This window comes from Poecilia reticulata, chromosome 11, assembly GCF_904066995.2.
Source record: "Poecilia reticulata chromosome 11, P_reticulata-male-v2, whole genome shotgun sequence".
Taxonomy (NCBI): Eukaryota; Metazoa; Chordata; class Actinopteri; order Cyprinodontiformes; family Poeciliidae; genus Poecilia; species Poecilia reticulata.
The window spans coordinates 10,594,540-10,615,231 of NC_088840.1; the positions used below are offsets into that span (position 1 = coordinate 10,594,540).

The 20,692-nt window shown below is 40.2% G+C and overlaps 2 protein-coding genes across 2 annotated transcripts in view; both read left to right on the forward strand.

Moving 5' to 3' along the window:
- Positions 1-2,505, forward strand: part of dnah3 (dynein axonemal heavy chain 3) — a 33,637-nt gene extending 31,132 nt beyond the window's left edge. The window contains exons 60-62 of the mRNA XM_008421671.2: positions 63-267; positions 1,473-1,610; positions 1,701-2,505. Of these exons, the coding sequence (XP_008419893.2) occupies positions 63-267; positions 1,473-1,610; positions 1,701-2,054 (697 nt within the window). The 3' untranslated portion in view covers positions 2,055-2,505. The remainder of the gene's footprint in view (positions 1-62; positions 268-1,472; positions 1,611-1,700) is intronic.
- Positions 2,506-4,994: 2,489 nt separating this feature from the next.
- Positions 4,995-20,692, forward strand: part of LOC103472218 (inactive phospholipase C-like protein 2) — a 36,592-nt gene continuing 20,894 nt past the window's right edge. Inside the window, exon 1 of the mRNA XM_008421672.2 lies at positions 4,995-5,304. Within this exon, the coding sequence (XP_008419894.1) occupies positions 5,041-5,304 (264 nt within the window). The 5' untranslated portion in view covers positions 4,995-5,040. The remainder of the gene's footprint in view (positions 5,305-20,692) is intronic.

Consider the following 20,692-nt stretch of genomic DNA (forward strand, 5'->3'; position numbering starts at 1 on the left):
CCCGCCGCAGTCACATTAGAAAAGCTATGATAATTTACATCTTAAGCTGTTTTCTCTTTTAGACTCACGGAGGTGGTGCGTGAAAGTTTGATAAACATTTGCAAAGCTCTCAAGGGCCAAATTGTTATGTCCTCTGAGCTTGAGGATGTCTTTAACAGCATGCTGGTTGGCAAAGTACCAGGAATGTGGGCAGCCAAGTCATATCCCTCCCTTAAACCACTAGGGAGCTATGTGTCTGATCTACTGAGCAGACTACAGTTCCTCCAAGTAAGAGTCATTACAAGTTTAGGCCAGTATATGTTGTCTTACCAAAGCATTCATACCCTTTGAACTCTACAAAGTTTTTTTTATGTCACAACTACAAACTTCTATGTACTTCATTGGGATTTATTTATATTATTTTTTTCAAATAATTACAAGGTATGCTGTGCATTTGTATTTCGCCCAACTAAGTATATAGAACTTGTTTTTGTAAGAATCACTAGCGCAGTCCTTTACTCATCTGGATACTGAGTTAATGGCCCATTTTCTTTGGAACATAACTGAAGCTCAGTCAGATTGTTTGATGGACATGATTTACATTTTCAAATCTTTTCATAAATTCTCACTCTGGACTTTAACTAGGTCAGCATACTTTCCTCAAAAGCATTTCATTGTAGCTCTGACTGGATGTTAGTCATTCTGCTGAAATGTGACCTTCCTCTCTCTCTGGGTATTTGTGATTGCTAATTGTTGCACTCATTTTGGGTTATTTTTCTATTAAATCTTCTAATGTATTTAGCTCCAGCCCTCTCCCATTTTCATATGGATGTTGGGACATCTTACACATTTCTTTCAACAATGGCTGTCTTACCACAGATAATAGTTCTGTCAACAAATCCTTCCACCTGTCCTGTGGATTTTTGCAGCTCCTCCAGAGTGACCATGAGCCTCTTGGCTGCTTCTATAATTAATTCTTTCTTTGTTCGGCTTTTCAGTTTAGGTGCAAAAACATATTGTGGTAGCTTGGTAGTTGTTCCATACTCTGTCCACCTGTCTGGTGTGACATTTGGTCTTCATGATGCTGTTTGTTCATAACAATTCTCTGACAATCTTCTGAAGCCTTCACATAGCAGCTGAATTTATCTTGCAATTATGTTTACATGCAGGTGTACTCAATTTACCAATAAGGTGACTTCTAAAAGCTCTTGTTTGGTTTCACTGGATTTTATTTAGGTCTACGAGACTAAATAGATACTCACCTTTTTCCTTCCAGTTTGCAATTATACTCTAATCTGTGATGCCCTACTACATAAAATAATACTAGAATACATTGGGATCTGTAGCTTTAACTTTACAAAATGTGGAATTAATACTTTTGCAATGGTCTGTAAAGCTTGCTTATTTCCATATCTTTGTTTTGAGTTCTGATATTGAGTAAAGTTTAAAAGGTATTCATGTAAAGATTCTAATACGTATTATGATCTGTACAGGACTGGATAAATGAGGGCCCACCTACGGTTTTTTGGATCTCTGGTTTTTATTTTACCCAGTCATTTCTAACTGGAGTGTCTCAGAACTTTGCCAGGAAGTACACCATCCCAATCGACTATATTGGTTTTGAATTTGAGGCAAGTATTTAGTTTCTAGCTTTATTTAGTCACTTTTAGTCATAATAATGCAGTCTTATTTTCTATTTATATTCTCATTCACAACGCCAGGTGACCAAGGAGGAGACCTATATGGAACAAAAGCCCAAAGATGGCGCATACATTAAGGGTCTCTTCATGGAAGGAGCGCGCTGGGACAGGGAGAACATGGTCATTGGGGAGTCTCTACCTAAGATTCTCTTTGACTGTTTACCCATCATCAAGCTCAAACCAGGAGAAATGGACACATTTCTGCACGAGAAGATCTATGTCTGCCCTGTTTACAAAACTAGCGCCCGTCGAGGTACGCTGTCGACCACCGGGCACTCCACCAACTATGTCCTGTCCATCGAGCTGCCCTCTGACAAGCCACAGAAACACTGGGTTAACCGTGGAGTGGCGTGTCTCTGCCAGCTTGACGACTAACAATCAACCAGTTTTTAAACAGCTGCTGATCTTGTCAGCTGTTACACAAGCCAATGAAATACATGTTTTTGCAATTCAAGAAATATTCTAGGTTTTCTTCTCATTTTTTTTATTATTGAAATTGCTGCTAACACAGACAAAACTGCCTCAACCACAAGAAATACGAGCAAGGGGGAAGTTTACTATGTCTGAGTAGGATTGGAGTTTTTTCTGGTTGCTAGCTGCATAAAGTAACATTGTGGTGCCTCTCCCACAATTGATGCTGCAAACTGCTAGTCAGGTGGATGTAAGAAGGCTATTACACTTTTGCTTAGCTTACAAGAAACAGAAAATTGGCTACTATTGAGCATTTAGCAGGCGAAAGGCCAGACACGTCCTGGACAGGTCGCCAGTCCACCACACGGTGGTTTAAAATGTAACTTTTGATAATAAAGTAACTCTGAAATCATAATACTTGAACAACGTATTTATCTGCTATAGCAGACGACAAATGTATGACCTAGAGTTTTACCATCTTGTCAACACTTAAAAAACGTATCCTATACGTCTTTATCCAGGTCTGACACTAGATGGCAGCAAAGGCAAATCATTGAGCCTCTACAGCAGGGGTGTCCAAAATCGGTCCTGGAGGGCCGGCATCCTGCATGTTTTAGTTCTCTCCCTGGTTTTACACACCTGCATCAAATGATGGCTCATTAGAGGTCTAAGCAGAACACTGACACCACTAGGGAGAGAACTAAAACATGTAGGATGCCGGCCCACGAGGACCGACTTTGGACACCTCTGCTCTACAGTGTTTTAAAACTCTGTTTTAATGGTTTTGCCATAAAGTCGTACATTTATTGTTTTATTTAGAATTTGAATAATGTCCAAATTGCTAAACATTGTAATAAAGGCAAACAAAAACACCTCTGAATATTTTTTATATATCGCCAAACCAAATTTAAATATATCTTTCTCAAAACTAGGTTGCTTAATATTTAATGTATAATCTAAACTCTCTTAGCTTAACTTAGCTAAAAACAGAGGTGATTGTGTTTGGAGGATGTGACCTCCACAATTTTGGTCCTTCAGGTTCCTATATTTTTGATACCTCCCTTGCTTTTGACGAACACATCAATGCTGACATCAAAGTTACTGTCTTACATGCCAAATCACTCGCAAAAGTGAAGCCATACTTTTGTTTTAGACACTTTGTAAGAGCTTTTAAGAGCTCTTACAAAGGGCATTATATTATTACTTTGTCTTAAAGCTTTGCATAATTTAACATCTTGTACTTCTCTGAGTGCGCACAGCCCCTGTCTAGATCACTGTGATTTACACAGAGATTGCTCCTGGCTGTTCCAAGGTCAAAATTAAAGCATCAGGGAGATCAAAACTGCTTTTCCATGTCACAACCTCTCCAACATCAGATGCTTTCAAATCCTGCTTGAAAATCCGGTTTTGCTTTCCATCTTTTGAATCACAATGAGTTTGATTCAGTTTTATTTGCGTTACTTTTTACTCAACTTAAACTCAATCTATGTAAGATTCTGTTTGTTTGTTTTTATCATTTCCTTTAGGTTTGTTTATTTTATTCTTCAGGAACGCTGTCCTTTGGTTAATTAAATATGCTTTAGAAGAGAACTTGAATTGACTAAAATAAAATGTAGAATCATGGCTTTGAACTCAGGATCAGGTTACCCAGAGGCCATGTATGACTATTTATACATCCACTTTTAGTTGATTTAAAAAAAAAACACATTCAACCCCTTTGGGATTGAAGAAACCACCAAATGAATGCTTTTATTTTCTCTGTGTATGATCAAACTCACTAAATCAGTGGAAGATCAAACACTTACTTCCTCCTTTATAACATCTAGAGTTAGCAGATGCTCCTTTATCCGCCTAAATCTGTAGCTCTGTTGTATAAATATAACTGATAAAGTCTGAAGTCCGACTGGAGCCCCAGAGTATCTTACTTTGTTCAGTTTTAATTACAGATGTGTTCCTTCAGTTTTATAGTTTTATCCCTGAGCAGTAAAAGTCTAGAGTCTAACCTATTACAGTTATTTCATGTAAATGTGAACCTGATGATGAAATGAGGAGAGAATGTCCTCTCTTCAAATTAAGATTCGGCATTTCAAAATTCCGCAATGGCACTGAAAAAAAAACCATCTCGTTGGTGTTGTTGAGCCTAATTTCTTCAAGTGTTACGATTGTCAAAATAAGAGATTTTGTTTCTTCTGCACAGTCTGGCAGAGTCAAAATTAGGGCATTAACATCCTGTCTGTGATCATATTGTGCAAATTAGAAAGTTCAGCTGAAAGATTTCAAAAGATTTTTTTAGATGCACACGTAGCTTTTTTTTATTATTATTATTTATAGACCAATAAAAACATGACTTGTACGAATAAAACACGTAAGCAACTATGAAGCAACATCGGGATTGTCCCAGATGATGAGCTTTCTCTCGCCCTCAGACAGTCCATCCAAAGAAGCCTGATTGAAGCAGAAGAGAAAGGCGAATTGGAAAAGTCATCGACATCATTTTCATGCTTCAGACAGCGTTGAGGGGTTTTTAACGCCCAGCTGGAGAGAGGGGCAGATCGGCCCCCCGAGCTGTTTAAATTCTCTTTACGCAGGCGCACACCCAGCTGTGACGGAGATGTGAGGAATGTTTGATGGTGACGGACTGGAAGGTGTGTCGCTTTTAGCTGTTGCTGTCGCCCCAGCTTTGGTCGCCTCCCCCCACTTTTCAGTTAGAGAGAGAGAGAGAGAGAGAGAGAGAGGGGGGGGGAAGGAGAGGGAGCGAGAGAAACAGACAGACAGAGGTGGGGGGGGCAGAAAGAGAGAAGTTTCCTGTCCTCTTGGTGCTACACTGTCGCCGACTCGTTGACTTCACACGATGGCACGCCTGCGTCTGTGTGCGAAGCCGCTGCTTGGGGATCCCCGTTACCTCCTATGAGAAGCGACATAAAGAAAACAATTAAAAGAAAGTGTCTCCATGTCTGAATTCGGGTCACACAAGAAGAACGACGTCGGCCCACCGGTTGCTGAAGGCTGGAGAGCGGCGTGCGGCGGGGCCAGCGCCGGAATGAGCGTGGAGGCGCACCGGGGAGGAGAGCCCGTGTCAAACGGAAGCTGCAGCGCGTCGGACGCCGTCAAACGGGTCCAGAACGAATCCGGCTGCGAGTCCCCGACGTGGGAGAACCCTGGCTCGGAGTCGGCTCTCAAATCGGCGATCCCTCGACGCAGCAGTCTGATCAAGGTAGGTCATCACTTCGGTTTGGAGGAAGCGGCTCTTTAAAGCACATATGTTTATGGAAAAATACAGAGCAATCCCCGAATAGATTCTAATAACCGGCAGGCGTACATGCCACCCAAATACGGGATTTAATGTAGATGCATCTTCAACAGAAGCCATGCAGGAAGGTTGAGCTCATGGGAAAATATCACGAAATGAAAAACAAAGTTAGATTGGAAGAACCCATTGAGTAATATTAGACAGATTCGTTTCATCACACACATCTTTCACCCACCCCGAGATACGACCACTACTGTTATTCAGTAAACGGGCCTGCGGTCAGCTTTTTTTTTTCCTTTGCATGTCAACCAGCAGAATTATCAGTCATACCATCTCTGCACATGTGCCAGCTGCTCTTGAGAAAATTCTCAAAATTCTGCTGAACAGGTCCAGAAATGTGATGCTACATGTGGAAATTGATGAATGATCATCTTCTCAAACAGCCAAATATTTCATTTTAAAAGCTCAACGTTCTTAAGATTCCAAAGTAGTTTACACAATGGATTGCAAAAGTTAAAAAAATGAAAACTTTTTTTTACATTTCGTCTTGTTACAACCACTAACTTGAGTGTATTTTAGTATGATTTTGTCACAGGCAAACATAGAAAATAGAATCCACCTTGTGTTTAATATAACTTGTAAAAAAAAATAATAATAATAAAGCAATATTGATACTATGCTAGTCACCACAAACCATACCTGTGGACACTGCAAATATGTTAAAAGGTATTCTGGTCTGATAAGACCATGATTTAGCTTTTTGTGGTAAATGTAAAACATAGTGGTGGCAGCATCATGCTGTGGGGGTGCTTGTCTTTACTCTTCTGTCCTAAGACTTCCAACTTGCTGTTCGGTTGAAATAAGGCCGATGTATTTTTGCAGAGAAAAACGGGCAATTTTTACTCCAGATAACCCACAGCCGCAATTTCTGAAAGTTGAAAACGTGGGTCATCAGAGTGTTGACTTAGGGCTGCTTCGTACAAACCCGCACATACTTTTTCTTCAGGGCATCTTTCTTACTACGTGTTGTTGATTTATCACCTAGACATTCTACAGAAGACATCAAAGTTTCTGGTTGTAACGTGAATAAGTTTAACAATGTTTAAAGGGCATGAATGCTTTTGCATATATTATTAGATGGCAGGTATTTCTCCTCATAAGCACAGATTTAGCTGACAGAAGAAGTAGAGGAACTGTCATCTACAGTCCATTTTGATTGAAGTGAGAAATAAAATTTTTTTTCTGCCCTCTTCAGTTCACAGTTAAACAGTCCTACTCGCAAATGAATAGATGTAAACTTTGCTTAAACATAAATATCCACATTCTTCGCGCACCTTTGCTTTTGAATGATATTGACCTTTTAACGTATTGCCATATCAATATCCACTAATCGATACCTCATTCCCTGACTTTGCCTTTTACAGTTTTGGTCCCCCGGGGGGCATGTGGGAGGTCTTATGGATCTCCAGCTGTAGTCCGTCTGAAGGGCTGCTGCCTGCAAAGACATGATTATTTGAACATGCCATCATCTCTCCCTCTGTCTCACTTGTGTATATAAGCAAGTGTGTGTGTGCGTGTGTGTATGTGTGTGTGTGTGTGTGTGTGTGTGTGTGTGTCAGAGTGATTGGCTCTGACTCAGCAAGACAGGAAGCGGGACCCGTTGGCCAATTTCCTCGTACAGTTTGTGTTGCAATATTGCTATTAAGACATGAGCAGTTGGTGGTGACAAATCACTTTCCCTGGAGCGCATACACATGCAGGCACATAAAATCAGACAAATGTTTCTCACCTCTTTGCCCACACACAGGCCTGCTCTCGTAGACGCTCCTCTGCTGCAGCTGGCTCCTAACACGAACAGTCTGAAATGGACTGAAGTTTCTGGAGCCTCACACGGCGCCGAGAGTGGTGTTAAGCGACTCCCGGTGAGGAGTCTGATACGCGGTGTCACGTTTGATGTTTCAACAACTTTGGAGTACCACTGTGTGGTGACTCACAAAGAACGGGGCCGATCACAACGCGGCGCCTGCTTTGCCGTCTTCTTTTTGCGTCGCTTAGCAAATGTGGGTTCGGCAGACGTGTTTGGCCAAAATGATTCGACTGGAGCAGGGGGTTCACCTTCCAGCAGGAAAACGACACTTAAGCATACACGTAGAGCTGCTGTGGAATGATTTGTATGAAATGTATTGGTTGCCAAGATGGCCTAGTCAAACTCCAGACTTAAATCTATCCAAGGCTTTTTTGTCGCGACTCAGACGTCATTAACCAAATCAGATCAATGGTTTGCATGATGTTACTATCACCTAAAACATGTCAGCACATGCAGATTTTCATAATTGTAGCTCATCCTCGTAATGTTAGACGTTATTAATCCAGTTTGTCCACATAATGGCATGGGTGTCTGTTTTGCTGGAATACTCTTAAGGTCACAGTCAAGATTCTTCAAAGCTTTACTGCGGGGTGGTATGTTGGGTTGATTAACAGGAAATGTGACATTCCAGAATGGTTTTTCACAGGAGTTCAGGCTTTGTTTCCGCTGTGCGCCCTTGTGTCTTCCTGGTCCTGTCGGCAAAGTTAATGAGAGTATTTTATTAGTCTGTATCGCACCCTGTCCTCTAATTTTCTTTGGGGGTGGGGCGATGGATGGGGCGGGGGAGTTTCTGTCTCCTTCATTCGCGTGAAGGAGATGCAGAAAAAGACACTTAGGTTAAGTACGTTTCAAGTTCATCCGAGATGTAGATATCAGTTGTTCACCTCTCTTCCTAATAAAGACACCCATTTGTTTTGACCTTTCTTGTAATAAATTATTAGAAGGTGGAATAAAAATAAAAAAATCCTCATTTGTCCTGCCAAGAGACACCAACAGCCTTTCCGTTTAATGTCTCTGTGTGCTTTTCATTCCACTTAAGATGGCAAATTGGCATTCCAGAAGTCTCGGATGGTGCCTCTACTTCTCTCTCAAAGTTTAAAGCTTGTATTTTCCTTTTCTTCAGCAATGACAGGGGGGAAAAAAAAGGCAGTTTTCTGTCGGGAAATCGGATGCAAATTTGTAGAGTTTGCAAAACTCTGAGATCTTAACTGGAACCGTGTGCTTTGTTCTGATGAGACTTCAATTAAGATTTTCTGCGACAAGAACTCCAGCATGGATTAGGGGCGAAAGAAAAGATGAGTGCATGGAAAAACACCTCATGCCGTCCGAGCGCTGTGGATGATCTGTGATGCCGATGGATAGTTTTTCTTCCAGAGGCCATGGGAGCCTTGTCAGAGTACTAGGATTCATGACATTTTTGAAGTGCTTGGATATTTTATGGGCTCTGGCAGCGGAATAATCAGACGCATATGGTTGGGTCAACAGTCAACACAAATCTTTTAATCGGAAACTAAATCGGCCTGTATGGCCTTCTGGATCTCTAGGTCTACATTCAATTAAAGTGTGATGAGTTGAAGAGGGAGAGTGAGGATGAGGGAGAACCTGGGATGGTCTTCAAAGATATTTACTTCCGAACGGTCCAACAACATAAATTACTGGAGCAAACTGAGTACCGTCCAGCTGTCAAAAATAGGCTGTACAAATTATTAACTGCTGGGTTGCTGATGATGATTCACTTCTAAATTCTTCAGTGTGAGATTCTGCCACTGCAATAATCTACTTTTAACTTTTTTTTTTTTTTTTTTACACACAAATCTGGGGTGCCATATGTGTGGCCTGTATTGTATATGCATGTCTGATAGTAAAGAAACATTTTGCATCTGTGCCTGTTCTCCTGCCTGAAGGGGGAAGCATTAACTGAAGGCAAGGTGTCGGCACAAATCCTGGGGATGATAGATTAATTTCAAGCCCTGCCTTAAACTGTTTTAACTGGAGTAAGAGACGGAGAGGGAGTCAGGCTCCCTGCTTATTGTCCTGCAGCGAAGAGGAAATGCTGCTGTTATTGATGTAGTCCCCCCCTCACCCCCCCTGTTTATCTAAATTAAACATTTTAATAAAACTAGCTTTTTTTTGTCATAAACCTTCAGGACATTTCTTTAAGTAAACACTGTAGTGAAGTGGTGCAGCGAATTGCTCACGTTTGGCTTTTGGGGTGCTTGCATAAATGTGCCGTTTTCCCCACATGAACCTGGGAGATTCGCTTCAGGATTATTAGTCATTTTAATTTATTGGAGGTAAGACTTAAAATCTGGGAGGCTGTTTTCTGCAATAGTTGTGCACTAAAAGATTGAAACAAAATCAAGCTAAGCCAGGTGTGCCCGAGGCAAGTCCAGCCCCTGAGAGCTGCTATCCTCCAACTTCTAGATGTGATTCCTTCACTAACAAGGCAGAATCAAAAAACCGGTTCAATACAAGGCCTCTGCAGGGGTGAATGACGTGCTGGTGAGGGACTTTAGCCATTTGATCCAGATGTGATGACACGGGGTGCATCTAGAACAGGGGTGGGCAATCCTGGTCCTCAAGGGCCGGTGTCCTGCAACTCTTGGACGTCTCCCTGGTCCAACACATTTGAATCCAACAGCTGAATCACCTCCTAAGTGCAGTCAAGTTCTCCAGAGTCCTGCTGACGACCTCATTATTTGACTCGGGTGTGTTGAAGTTGAGACGCATCTAAAAGTTGCAGGAGACCAGCCCTCGAGGCCTGGAGCTTCCCACCCCTGATCTAGAAGATCCAAGAGAGGCTAAGGACTGAACTTTGGCACCACTAAGCTAATATTGTGAAAATGGTTAGCCACTCGTAGTATTCTTCTTACACTTTTTTCAAATTGTTTACATCTTGTCTACCACATTTTCTTCTTCTCTACCGAGTGTCCAAAATGTAGCAACAAAAAGGATGTAAAAATGGTGGGGGTTTCTTCAATAAGTTCATAGTGTTGTTGGCATCTTAAGTATCTTTCTGAAACACTCAAAGCTTAGACTTGGACATCCTTTTCTTAAATCAGTATGTTTTACGAAAGGTCTGCAATAAAAATGGGGTCGTCTCAGTCCCACTAATGACGAGGTTATTTTGAAGTGAGACGCCCTTCCAGCTTTATTGTGCATTGTAGTGATTCTACGTTGCCGCGTGTGATCAGCTGTCCCGGGAAATCTAAACCCAAAACAACACTGCAACTGTGGCGCCATGCTTCATTTACCTGCATTTCACACTAACTGAACGGCTTGTGCATCTGTTCGACAAGACCGAACGGATCCCTGAACTTCAGCCAAGGGTATTTTTTTTTTTTTTTTTAGGAGGAAACACAACTGATGAGGCTTAACTTGTCACAGGTGTGCTTTAACTTTTAAAACGGAGAAACGTCAAACATTCATTCTCTCTCGATCTTGCGCCTCTTTCCAACCCCAGTGATTTCACCTGCTTGATTTGTCACCTCTAGTCGACACAAAGCAACTGAAGAGCTGCTTTCTTCAATAAAAGAGCCTAAAGTGTATGCAGGATTTTAGGCTTAAAGCACTCTTGTTCCCTTATAGGGCTTATAACATTAGCTTGAACTTGCTCACAATAGTTGCACCTGCAGATTCTGAACAACACTGGGAATCTCCAGTTGGAAATCTGTGAAAACGAAGAAGTCTTCATGAATGTGTACGACTGTTGTCATATGAAGTGTCATTTGGTAAATGACACTTGTAATGCAAAATTGACATTTTTAATAGACTTTTGATACAAGTTTTAATGCAATGTTGTATTGAAAGTGTCATTAATTACTCGAATAATGCAAACTTGACACTTAATGGACTTTTCATACATGTTTCAATGCAACTTTGCATTAAAATTGTCATAATTTACCAAATGACACTTCATGACAGCAGTTATAAATATTCACGAAGACTCCTTCATGTTCATGACAGGTGTTATGTCACGTTTATGGCAGTTTCGTGTCAGTCTTATTCACACCCCGCCAAATAAAATGTTAGCTTATTTTTATCTAGTTCTTGTAGAACTAGATATGTATTTCTCAGAGCTAACTAGCTATGTAAATCCAATTTTTTACCCATCATTCTCTTGCAGGCTCCAATAACAAACTTGACATGGAAAGATAGGCATAGTTCATCTGAAGAAAATCTATGAATCTTTTTGTTTTGAGCTGGCTTAATTTGCGAAAATTATCAAACAAAAAGCGATGCCGTCTGCCACCTGATGCCTCGCTCTTTGACAAAGTGTCATGGTGTCTTCATATCATAACATTTTGTGTCACAACCTTAATTAAAAGCATGATTTTAAAAGCGTCTTTATTTCCTTTTGGTACTTTTTTTGCTCTTTAAATGCCAGTCATTCATGTTTGTATAAAATCCGAATCATCTGATTGCGGTCTTTAAAATGAATTCCAAAATTCAGACGTGTGGGAAACAAAAAGTGACTTCAGGGCAGCTCTACAGGATGTGAATCACCACAGTCACTTCCTCAGAAACACGACAGCTCCAAAGACCTGGGGGTCCATTTCTTTTTTGGCTCTGTGGAAGATTTTTAACTATATAATTTGTTTTATTGAATTAGAACTTATTGGGACCTCTTCCCAGATGTTCTTTTACTCTCTGTAGACATCAGAGAGACTTAATGCTTCAACTCATAACAAGAGTTATTTATTTTCTAATAGGAGAAAGTACATTCTGTCTAATACCACAGATCTAAATGGTTTATACCACGTAATTACAGCTCGGTTAAATTGCCAAAGAGAGGTGTACTTTACTCATATTAGGCTCTTTTTATATTCATAACATCTCTGTTTATACAGTCTGAACATGGTTATCTCCCGTTCTGTTCTCTGCAAAAGTCAAATCTCTTGGCGCTTTTGTCACCACTTTCACGCTCACCATCGATGCCTGACTGCCTGTTCTTGATGTCCCCAATTGCATCCGTGACGCTTGTCAGCTAAAACTGTGGTTAGCTCTCTTTAGAAGATGACCTTTTGAAACCAACCCTTTGATTTTTTTGATTTTTTTTTAGTTGCTTCACTGCATTGTTGCATGTGTTAGCGATCGTGTGTACGTGTCCACATGGGGCATCAAAGGGTTGGAGCGTTGAAAGAGCATCTGTTGCTCTGCTCACCACCAGGGCTGGGCTTTATCGTCGCAGACAGCAGTTGAGACTGCGCGCTCGCCGCAGTTTCTGTAGCTCATAATTTCTGTAGCCGAGCAGATTGACCTGACCACACCACTTCCTGCTCTACCTTTATCTGAAGGCTGAGCGTGTGTGTCACTCACTCATTTAGATGAGCTCATTTGAAGTTCTAGAATCTGCGCGCTATGCTTTCAAGCCTCTTGAACCTTTTCACACGTTATAATTTTTTGTACAAACACGTGTAGAACATCTGTGACGGTGTGACGCAGAGTAGAACATGATTGGATTTAGTGTTCTCTGAATAACTTGGGCGGTTTTATTGGTGAACATTAGTGAACACAAATTATTTAATCTCTCCTCAGATCTGGAAAAGAAGAAAACTACTGTTGACAACAGAATGGATACAGAGGAAACAGAGCTTGTGATGAGACCATTTTCATTGTTTTGGACTGTTTTCAGAATGCTGCATGTGGTGGAACATTAACATTGCCGATTATCCCTGAACACACCACCTCAGGATGAATTGGTGACATTTGCCTTTGTTCGGGTGTGTGTAATGTCAGAATCACACATTACTGTCTGATGCATGCACGTTTTGCTTGAGAGTATTTGTCCAGTCGGTTGAACAGCTAAAGGCCTTAATGTCCTTTTTTTTAATATTTCAGATGAGAGTGGTGTGGATATTTAATGTTGAAATAAAAGAATTGAAAAAATTTAGATTATTATTTTTTTTCCCATCATGTGACGCCACCAGCCGTTTTGCAATTACATGTTTTTCGTACATAATGAAACCTAAGTTAAGTCATATTAATTTATTTATGAAAGTTGTCCCAATCAAAGCCCAGAATTAAATTCAATTGAGGATCTGTGCCCATATTTGAAATGTGATGTTCAGACTGACGGACCTTATTCTGTCAGTCTGACTGAGCATGAGCTATTTTTGCAAAGAAGAATGAGCAACAGTGTCAGTTTCTATATGTGCAAGAGCTGGAAGAGATGGACCCAGAAGACTTCCAGCTGTTACTGCAACAATAGGTAATTTTACAGGGTGTATATAGACTTAGGGAGGCTGAATCCAAATGTATATTAAACTTTTTTTTTTCTTTTCTTCAGAATTATTCTCTACTTTGTGTTGGTCAATCTCATGATAGTCCCATTTAAACCCCAAGTCAGTCGTGACAGATGGCCGCTCTCACTGAATCAGGTTCTGCTTGAGGTTTCTTCTTCTCCACCGTCTCTACATGCATGCTTAAAAGTGAAGACTGCAGGTCAATGACTCAATGCAATCTGCTGGGGTTCGTTGGATGAAAAGCTTTTGAACCAGTTTGAATAATGAACCAAACTTAACTGCACTGTTTGACAATTGGGATGCGTTGAAATGCATGTCTGATGTGCTGTAAATGATGGAGCTAGATAAATAAACTCATTTGAACTGAATTGAAAATACACTGGAACTTGTAATGTGACAAAATATAACACTGGGGAAGTATAACCTTTTTTTTTGTAATATTTTGTACATGTTCAAAAACTGATATTGTCAACTGGTCTCTTTTTGTTATTTTAATACTTTGTTCTCTTACACAAAGGATATTGTGATTAGTTGGATAGGAAGTAAGGTTTGTTTTGTTGTTTTTTCCTATTTCCATACATTTAAAACTTTGCAACTGGGGTTTCCAGCAGTAGATGTTAGCAGTCACTATCTTGCATGCACCAGATTAAGGTCTCCTCATTTGTTCCCTCCATTTGTTGCTTGGACCTTGCCAAGTGGCCCAGGCCTGTATTCCTACTGTTTTTGGGTCATTTGATTCATACATAGTAAGAGATTTCTTACCAGGACATAATTGCATTTTTTCTCCCTTGTTTGAGTGGGAAAAAAACTTGCTACAGGTTTTGAACCTGTAGCAAGTTGAAAACATTGCTACAGGTCTTGTTGACATTTTTCTTCCTCTGCTTGTGCCATGTTGTATTTCTTTTCACTGGCTAAAGTTGGGCTAAACTCATCTGACCTTGCTAACCCTGTTTGGACAACAACTTTACTGTAAATATTTAAATATTTGACTGCACATACCATCAGATTTATAAAATAAATATTCATATGAACAAGGGAGAGACCTGAGAGACTCCAGTTGTGTAAAAGATTGCACTAATCCTCTTTGAAGGTGACCTCTGTCTGACATCGTGTTGGGTCAACTCTCCAAAGAGAACTAATCTGTTTTTTCTACACTGAGGTCATTCAGATAGACGCCGACTGCAGGCTACATGCTAACTATTGATAACGGGTCCACTCTTCAAAGGAACCCAAACTATTCCTTCATCCTAGATCGTCTTGCACAAGGTCAGGGGGGAAATGTGTTTGCTGTGCTAAATCTTTAACGTTACCTTTGAACGCACGAAGTGCTGGAGAGATCTTCCAGGAAAGGCATCAGACAGGTTGAGATGTTTATCAGCTGTTAATCTGAATATTTCTTGTTTTGAAGCCGGCCACTCTGGCAGGTTTTTACCAGCAATCTTTATTCATGAATCACTAGAGGTTCTCTGATCACAGAACTTTAGGAAATTTAAAGTTTGAGAGAGCGCTCTGCGGACAGGTCATTAGTTCATCAGATCGTTTGCCTGGAAGCCAGCTGTCGATCTCTGACCTTAATCTCTACAACCTGATTCTTCGCATTCCTCTGTGACTCCAACTATGGCATCGTCATGCACGCGATTGGAGCGTATCGGGTCAGTCGATATTGCGGCGTAGAATAATTGAGAAAGGTGAGGTGGCGGAGCCAACCTTTTGGCTCCGGCTTATTATTTTTGATTCATGTCTTGATCCTCAGACAAAGTTAATGACTGTGAGGAGCACTGCAGCAAAGCCTTCTGGGAGTTTGAGGTGGCTCAGTATGAAGAGCTTCAGTGATTTTTATTTTTTTATTTATTTTTGTACACTTTAATGTTTAGCCATGATGTGTGTTGATCCTCTAAGCGTTTCATGAGAACTGTCATGACTGCAGTTGACCTGTAGCCATTAAGATTACAGATGGACAGCTTTGGAGGGATACTGAGATAATGGGAAATGATTTTGAATGTGGCTTGTTTCACCGAGTTACTTATTGCTGCAAGAGCCCCACTTAAATCACATGAAGAGTGTCGGGTGTTTATGGTTAAAAAAAAAAGTGCGAATCCCAACACCAACTTTAACAATTGTATGACAGCCCTGTAAGATTTTACTTACTACTAAGCGGTGTTTTTTTTATTTTTATGAAAAGGGTTGTTAATGACCTTATTATAACTGTTAATTCTGGAAGCCCTGCTTGTTTGACCCTTTTAGAACTAAGTGCCATGTTTCATACTGTATCATATCATTGTATAAAACATTGTAGATTTATCAAGGCTTGAGCTTTGTGTGGGCATTAATGGAACCACTTTACAGTGGTTTAAAGGAATAGGAAGCTTGTCAGTACAGATAGATGCTTATTCCTCAGGCGCAGCACCTCAAACTTGTGTGTAGAGTTCCTCAAGGATCCATCGTAGAGCCACAGTTATTTCCCTTATATGTTGCACCTATGGTTTGTCATTCAAATCCATCTATGTACTTCTTAAAAAATAAACAAAAAAACTCTTTGAAGCTGTTTTTGGACTGTCTTGCTCATCTAAATGCTTGGATGAACTCCAACTTCCATCTCAGCAAAGCTAAACCTTAGGCTATGTTATTTAGGAGAACAACTCTTCAGTCTCATGCTTGAGTGCTTTCTGTTTAACAATCTTCTGTCTTCTGTCAGGAATCTGGACTTATTCTTTGACTGCATCTTGAAATTCGTAAAACAAACCTGTTTGTTTTTTTCAGCTACCACTCTTTAAAGTAAAGCCATCTTTTCTTAAGACTTTTAAAAGATTGATCTATGCTTCTATTCAACTAGATTCTATTCCTAGATTATTGTAATTCCCTACGTCAGTTTAAGGCAGTCGAGCCTTAATCAGTTGCAGGTTTTACAAAATGCTTCTGCATATCTTTTAGCAGGAACTAGAAAACAGAAACGTATAACTGCAGTTTGGGATTCACTCCACTGGCAGCCTATTCTGCACAGGATTTGATCTAAAAAGAAAAATGTCCAACTGGTTTTTAAGGTTCTTAATGGTTTCACCCTGTTATATTTAGAGGATCTTCTAAATACAAGAAGTATGCTCTTTCTTCTGAAAGGCTGTACATTCACAAGAACACAAGGATCAAACAACCAGCTGTTCTGAGATCCAGTCAGAAAATTAAGGGGACCTTCTATGTCTGATCCCCTGAACAGATCCATGAGCTGGTAATAATCTTTAGACTTTTCTTTAAAGTGCTTTTATATTCCCAAATCTACTGTTTGGCTTTCAAATGAAATACAGCGTTTTAAGTATTTCTATCTCTTACTTTATTTATCTCCTTTTGCATATTCTGTTTTTTTCCCTTTTCTTTTTCTTAACTACTCCAGTCAAATATTTTATTCTTCTTGCATTGCAGAACTTTAATGCATCTTCTCTTTTAAGTACAAAATAAATACTTATTTTGTACTTAAAATAAGTACTACACCATGTCAAAGTTGACTTTGACATGGTGTAGTTAAGTAGTAGTTGTGATGTAACACTTCCTCCCTGGCTGCTTTTCATACCTTCTCTGGCTGTCCTCTGTAGCTCTGTCACTTGACAGTATTATGGCGTCTGAGGAGTGGCTGGACATCGTGTATCATCCAAGGTGTCTTATTAGGAGATGTGGTTGAAATGCCCCCACCCGCCAAGTGCTATTTTCAGGACTTCTTGTACATATCACCAGAAACTCCAGGACCTGCTGTTCAAACGTCATCTAGTATGACAAGTTGTAGTTAGTCATAGCTTGACGTGTATTTATTTATTTTTTTTCATGTCATAGGATATGGTATCTTCAATGACGAAAAAATGCAAATAAAGCTGCACAACAAAATCTACTACTTTAATTTAAAATGAAGAAAAATATAATTTATAGTTTTGCCAACATGTTAGTTATATGTATGTTGGTCATTATAACTTGCCTGAGCAGTTATCCTGCAGTCACCTGCATTACAGACATGCTGCTTACAGCTTACCAAGTGTGTTTGTAAAAGGGCCTTAGCTTATTTAGAGTCATAGGTAATGGGTATTTAATTTCCAGTTATTACATTTTTATTTCTTTTTTAGTAACTGGGAATATCTCTAAACTGCACACTTAAAGAATAGTGTGCAGCAACAGGTGAGGGAGGGGGTCTGCACAGACAGATAAAAAGAGCAGACTCTCTAACACTTTGATATTTCATTAAAAAAAACAAAACTTTAAGCATCAGTAATGATAATGACGGACAGTTTAGAAACCAAAGAATAACACTATTGAAGCTTTAAACTGAAACCTAATGCAATTTTTTTAAATTTACTTTTTCTGTTTTACTTTTGCTTTTCGAACAACTCTTTTCTCCAGTAAAGTAAAGGTGTGGCTGCTGGGTTAAGTCAGCTTTGATAGAAATGGCCCCTCCTGCTGTGTTAATCCACCCCAAGCTTGGCATTTGTTGCCGAAAAGATGTGCAACTGCAGTTTGTGTAATATCCTGCAGCTCAATCCGACTGTTGCACGCGGGTAGGAAAGCGGGCAGACCAGTGTGTTTTTGTAAAGTAGTTTAAGGGCAAATCGGAGAGGATGCAGGTGAACAGGCAGAGTCAATCCTTTTCATTTCTTGTGCGCTGGGCTTTATGTGATCAGTCTGCTGTTCTTTCCAGCAGAGCAAACTATTCTGCATTGATGTAAAGGTTTGACAAGACTCCAGTACTGAATTGTCTTGCAGCTGCACTTCAGCACGGTCTTAATAAAACGCTTAAGTATTAAAAAAATGTAAGAACGAAACTTCTTATGATATTGCTTATCTGTAAAGATGCACTGTATGACAAACTTGTACCTTCATATTACTTCTCCTACTGCTTGTGTTTTTGCCACTTTCTGTGAAACACTCACTTTTGGTTCCTGTCTCTTCTGAAAGGTTCAGCAAACTGTAAATGGTCAATGATTTTTGCTTTTCTTTTGCTCTTCCTATTTTAAGAGGTTTTCTCTCTTGAGACTCATTAATCAAAATACTTTAAGGATGACATAGTTGTGCAAACGAAGGCAAACCTCATACTGCCAAAAAAAAACACAATTTCAGGGCGGATCTCCAGGGAAAGTCTAACTCCCTCTGGTGCAGACTTTAAAATTTGTTGTCCTGGAGACCTTTGCATGCACAAAGTATAAAACATGTGAACACATCCCTAGAGACGTAGCAGTGATATATCAAAGTCTTTGAGTTCATTTACCATCTTCAAAAGTGAAGGCAGTTTATCCAGTGAGAAAGAGGAAGTCAAGGCAGATGTGGTCTCAAAGCAGTACATTGGAAACCTAACAGTCCGGCACCGTGCAGAGGGATTAAAAAATGCTCTGTGACGAAAACTGTCTGTCTGTAATTTGCTACAAAAGAAAGCGAACACTTATGACAACATTTTTTGTCATAAGTGTTTCTGTAACTTCTGCTCTGATTTTCACCTGGATTTTGTAAAATCTTTATTAGCCAATGTACTGTAATATTGAAATTTGTAGCAGCATTACAGCTTCAGCGGACTGCCTCAACTCGCATGCAGACATCGCCTCATTCCAATCAATGGTAGCATTACCTCTTCAAGATTTTTTCAGAACAATTTTAATGAAATTTTAATGACTCGGGTTTGTGAAACAGAGGGAATGTCTAAACCACGCAGGATGCCGTCTCGTAAACCCTGGAGTTTGTCAATCCTTGGCCTGTTTGATATTGGGTGGCCGTGCAGCGGTTGTGCAAGCCTCACTTTTCTCCACATAAACAATCTCTGTTTTAACCATAAAGGTTTAACCACACACACCATTAGTGGAGCTTTGAAAACGCTATTCTGGACAGCATCTGTCACATCGCTCGAACTCATTGAATCTGACTGCAGTGAGTTTCCCCGCAGCAATACGTCGTTTGGCTCTAAACCGAGACTTCAATCTGAGAAAGTGACAATGCTGGAGAACTATCGCTTCCGTTCAAAATAAAATATCAAACTGTCTGCCTTACGCTCATATGAACTCTATCATCATCTGTGTATGCTACTCTTTTCTGGTCAGTTCCCTTTGTCCCTTTTTTTTTGTCTTGGAGGAGGGCTTTTAAAATTCTATATTTGCATAAATAATGGTGAAAAGCTTGGCTATGCAATTTCTACATTCGGTATTTCTATGTTTTTATAGCCCCAAGTATATTCACCCTTTTTAAGGTAAATGCAAGTATAAGTAAAGACCAAGAAAGTTCGTTGTGGCAGGATGTTATTTTTTCTGTCCATTATTTTCTCTGTGAATAAAAAAGATTGTTTTTCACCAGATTAACCCTCGTTGAGTGTAAATCAATTAGGATCGACTGGTGACATAACCTAAAGCATAGCTGCTGTTGCTAAGCATCTCCGCAGTCGGTTCCTCATGATTAAGGGTTGTCCTATTGTTTAGTGTCTGGTGTAATTCAGCTGTTTTATTATGATCCTCCGCAGACGTTTCTGCCATGGCGTTTGTTGTTGACGTTGGCACGTCGCTTTGAAAAAGTTCTTTCACATGCACTCTTTTATTTCTAACAAAGGAAAATCAACCCCCCGCCCCGTCGGTGGTGCTGCGCTCTCGGTTGAGTGCCTCTTTAAATAAACAGCGTTGTTAATAATCAGTTATCTTCTGTCAAACAAACAACTCGCACCAGGCCACAGGCGGAGCTGTTCTCACATCCCCGCCAATGTTCTCCGCTCTCACCTAGCAACTGTCTTTCCCTCTCTTTTTGTCTTAATTGGTGGATCAAAGATGCCACCCACTAATGACCCACATCTTGGTTCTGCTGACTCTGAGAAGCTATAATTAGTGATACAAGCATGTTGCACACAAAGGCCCTTGTGAGGCAACCTCTACGTGCCAGTTAGCTGCCTAATGAAGGCATTGGGACAATCTTTTTTTTCTCCTTTTTTATTTTATTTCCACACAAAAGATACTCTGCAGTTTACTTTCCCAACTGGAGTCTAATCTCTTTTGAGCATATGTCTCATAATTTTCTCTGTGTGACGAGTTTGTAATCTCGCATTTTCCTTTGTAGCGACCGCGTCCTATAAGCTGCGCCTCTCGGTCTGTCTCCCATTTCTCACGCACTGCATTTATTTAGACGTTTGTCCATCTGTTCAGTGTCTCGGTCTCATGCTGCAATGGGAATGGCACGGTCATTAATATCCATGTCCGGTGAGCATCAAACGTAAAACAATTTCACTGTATTTACAGGAACA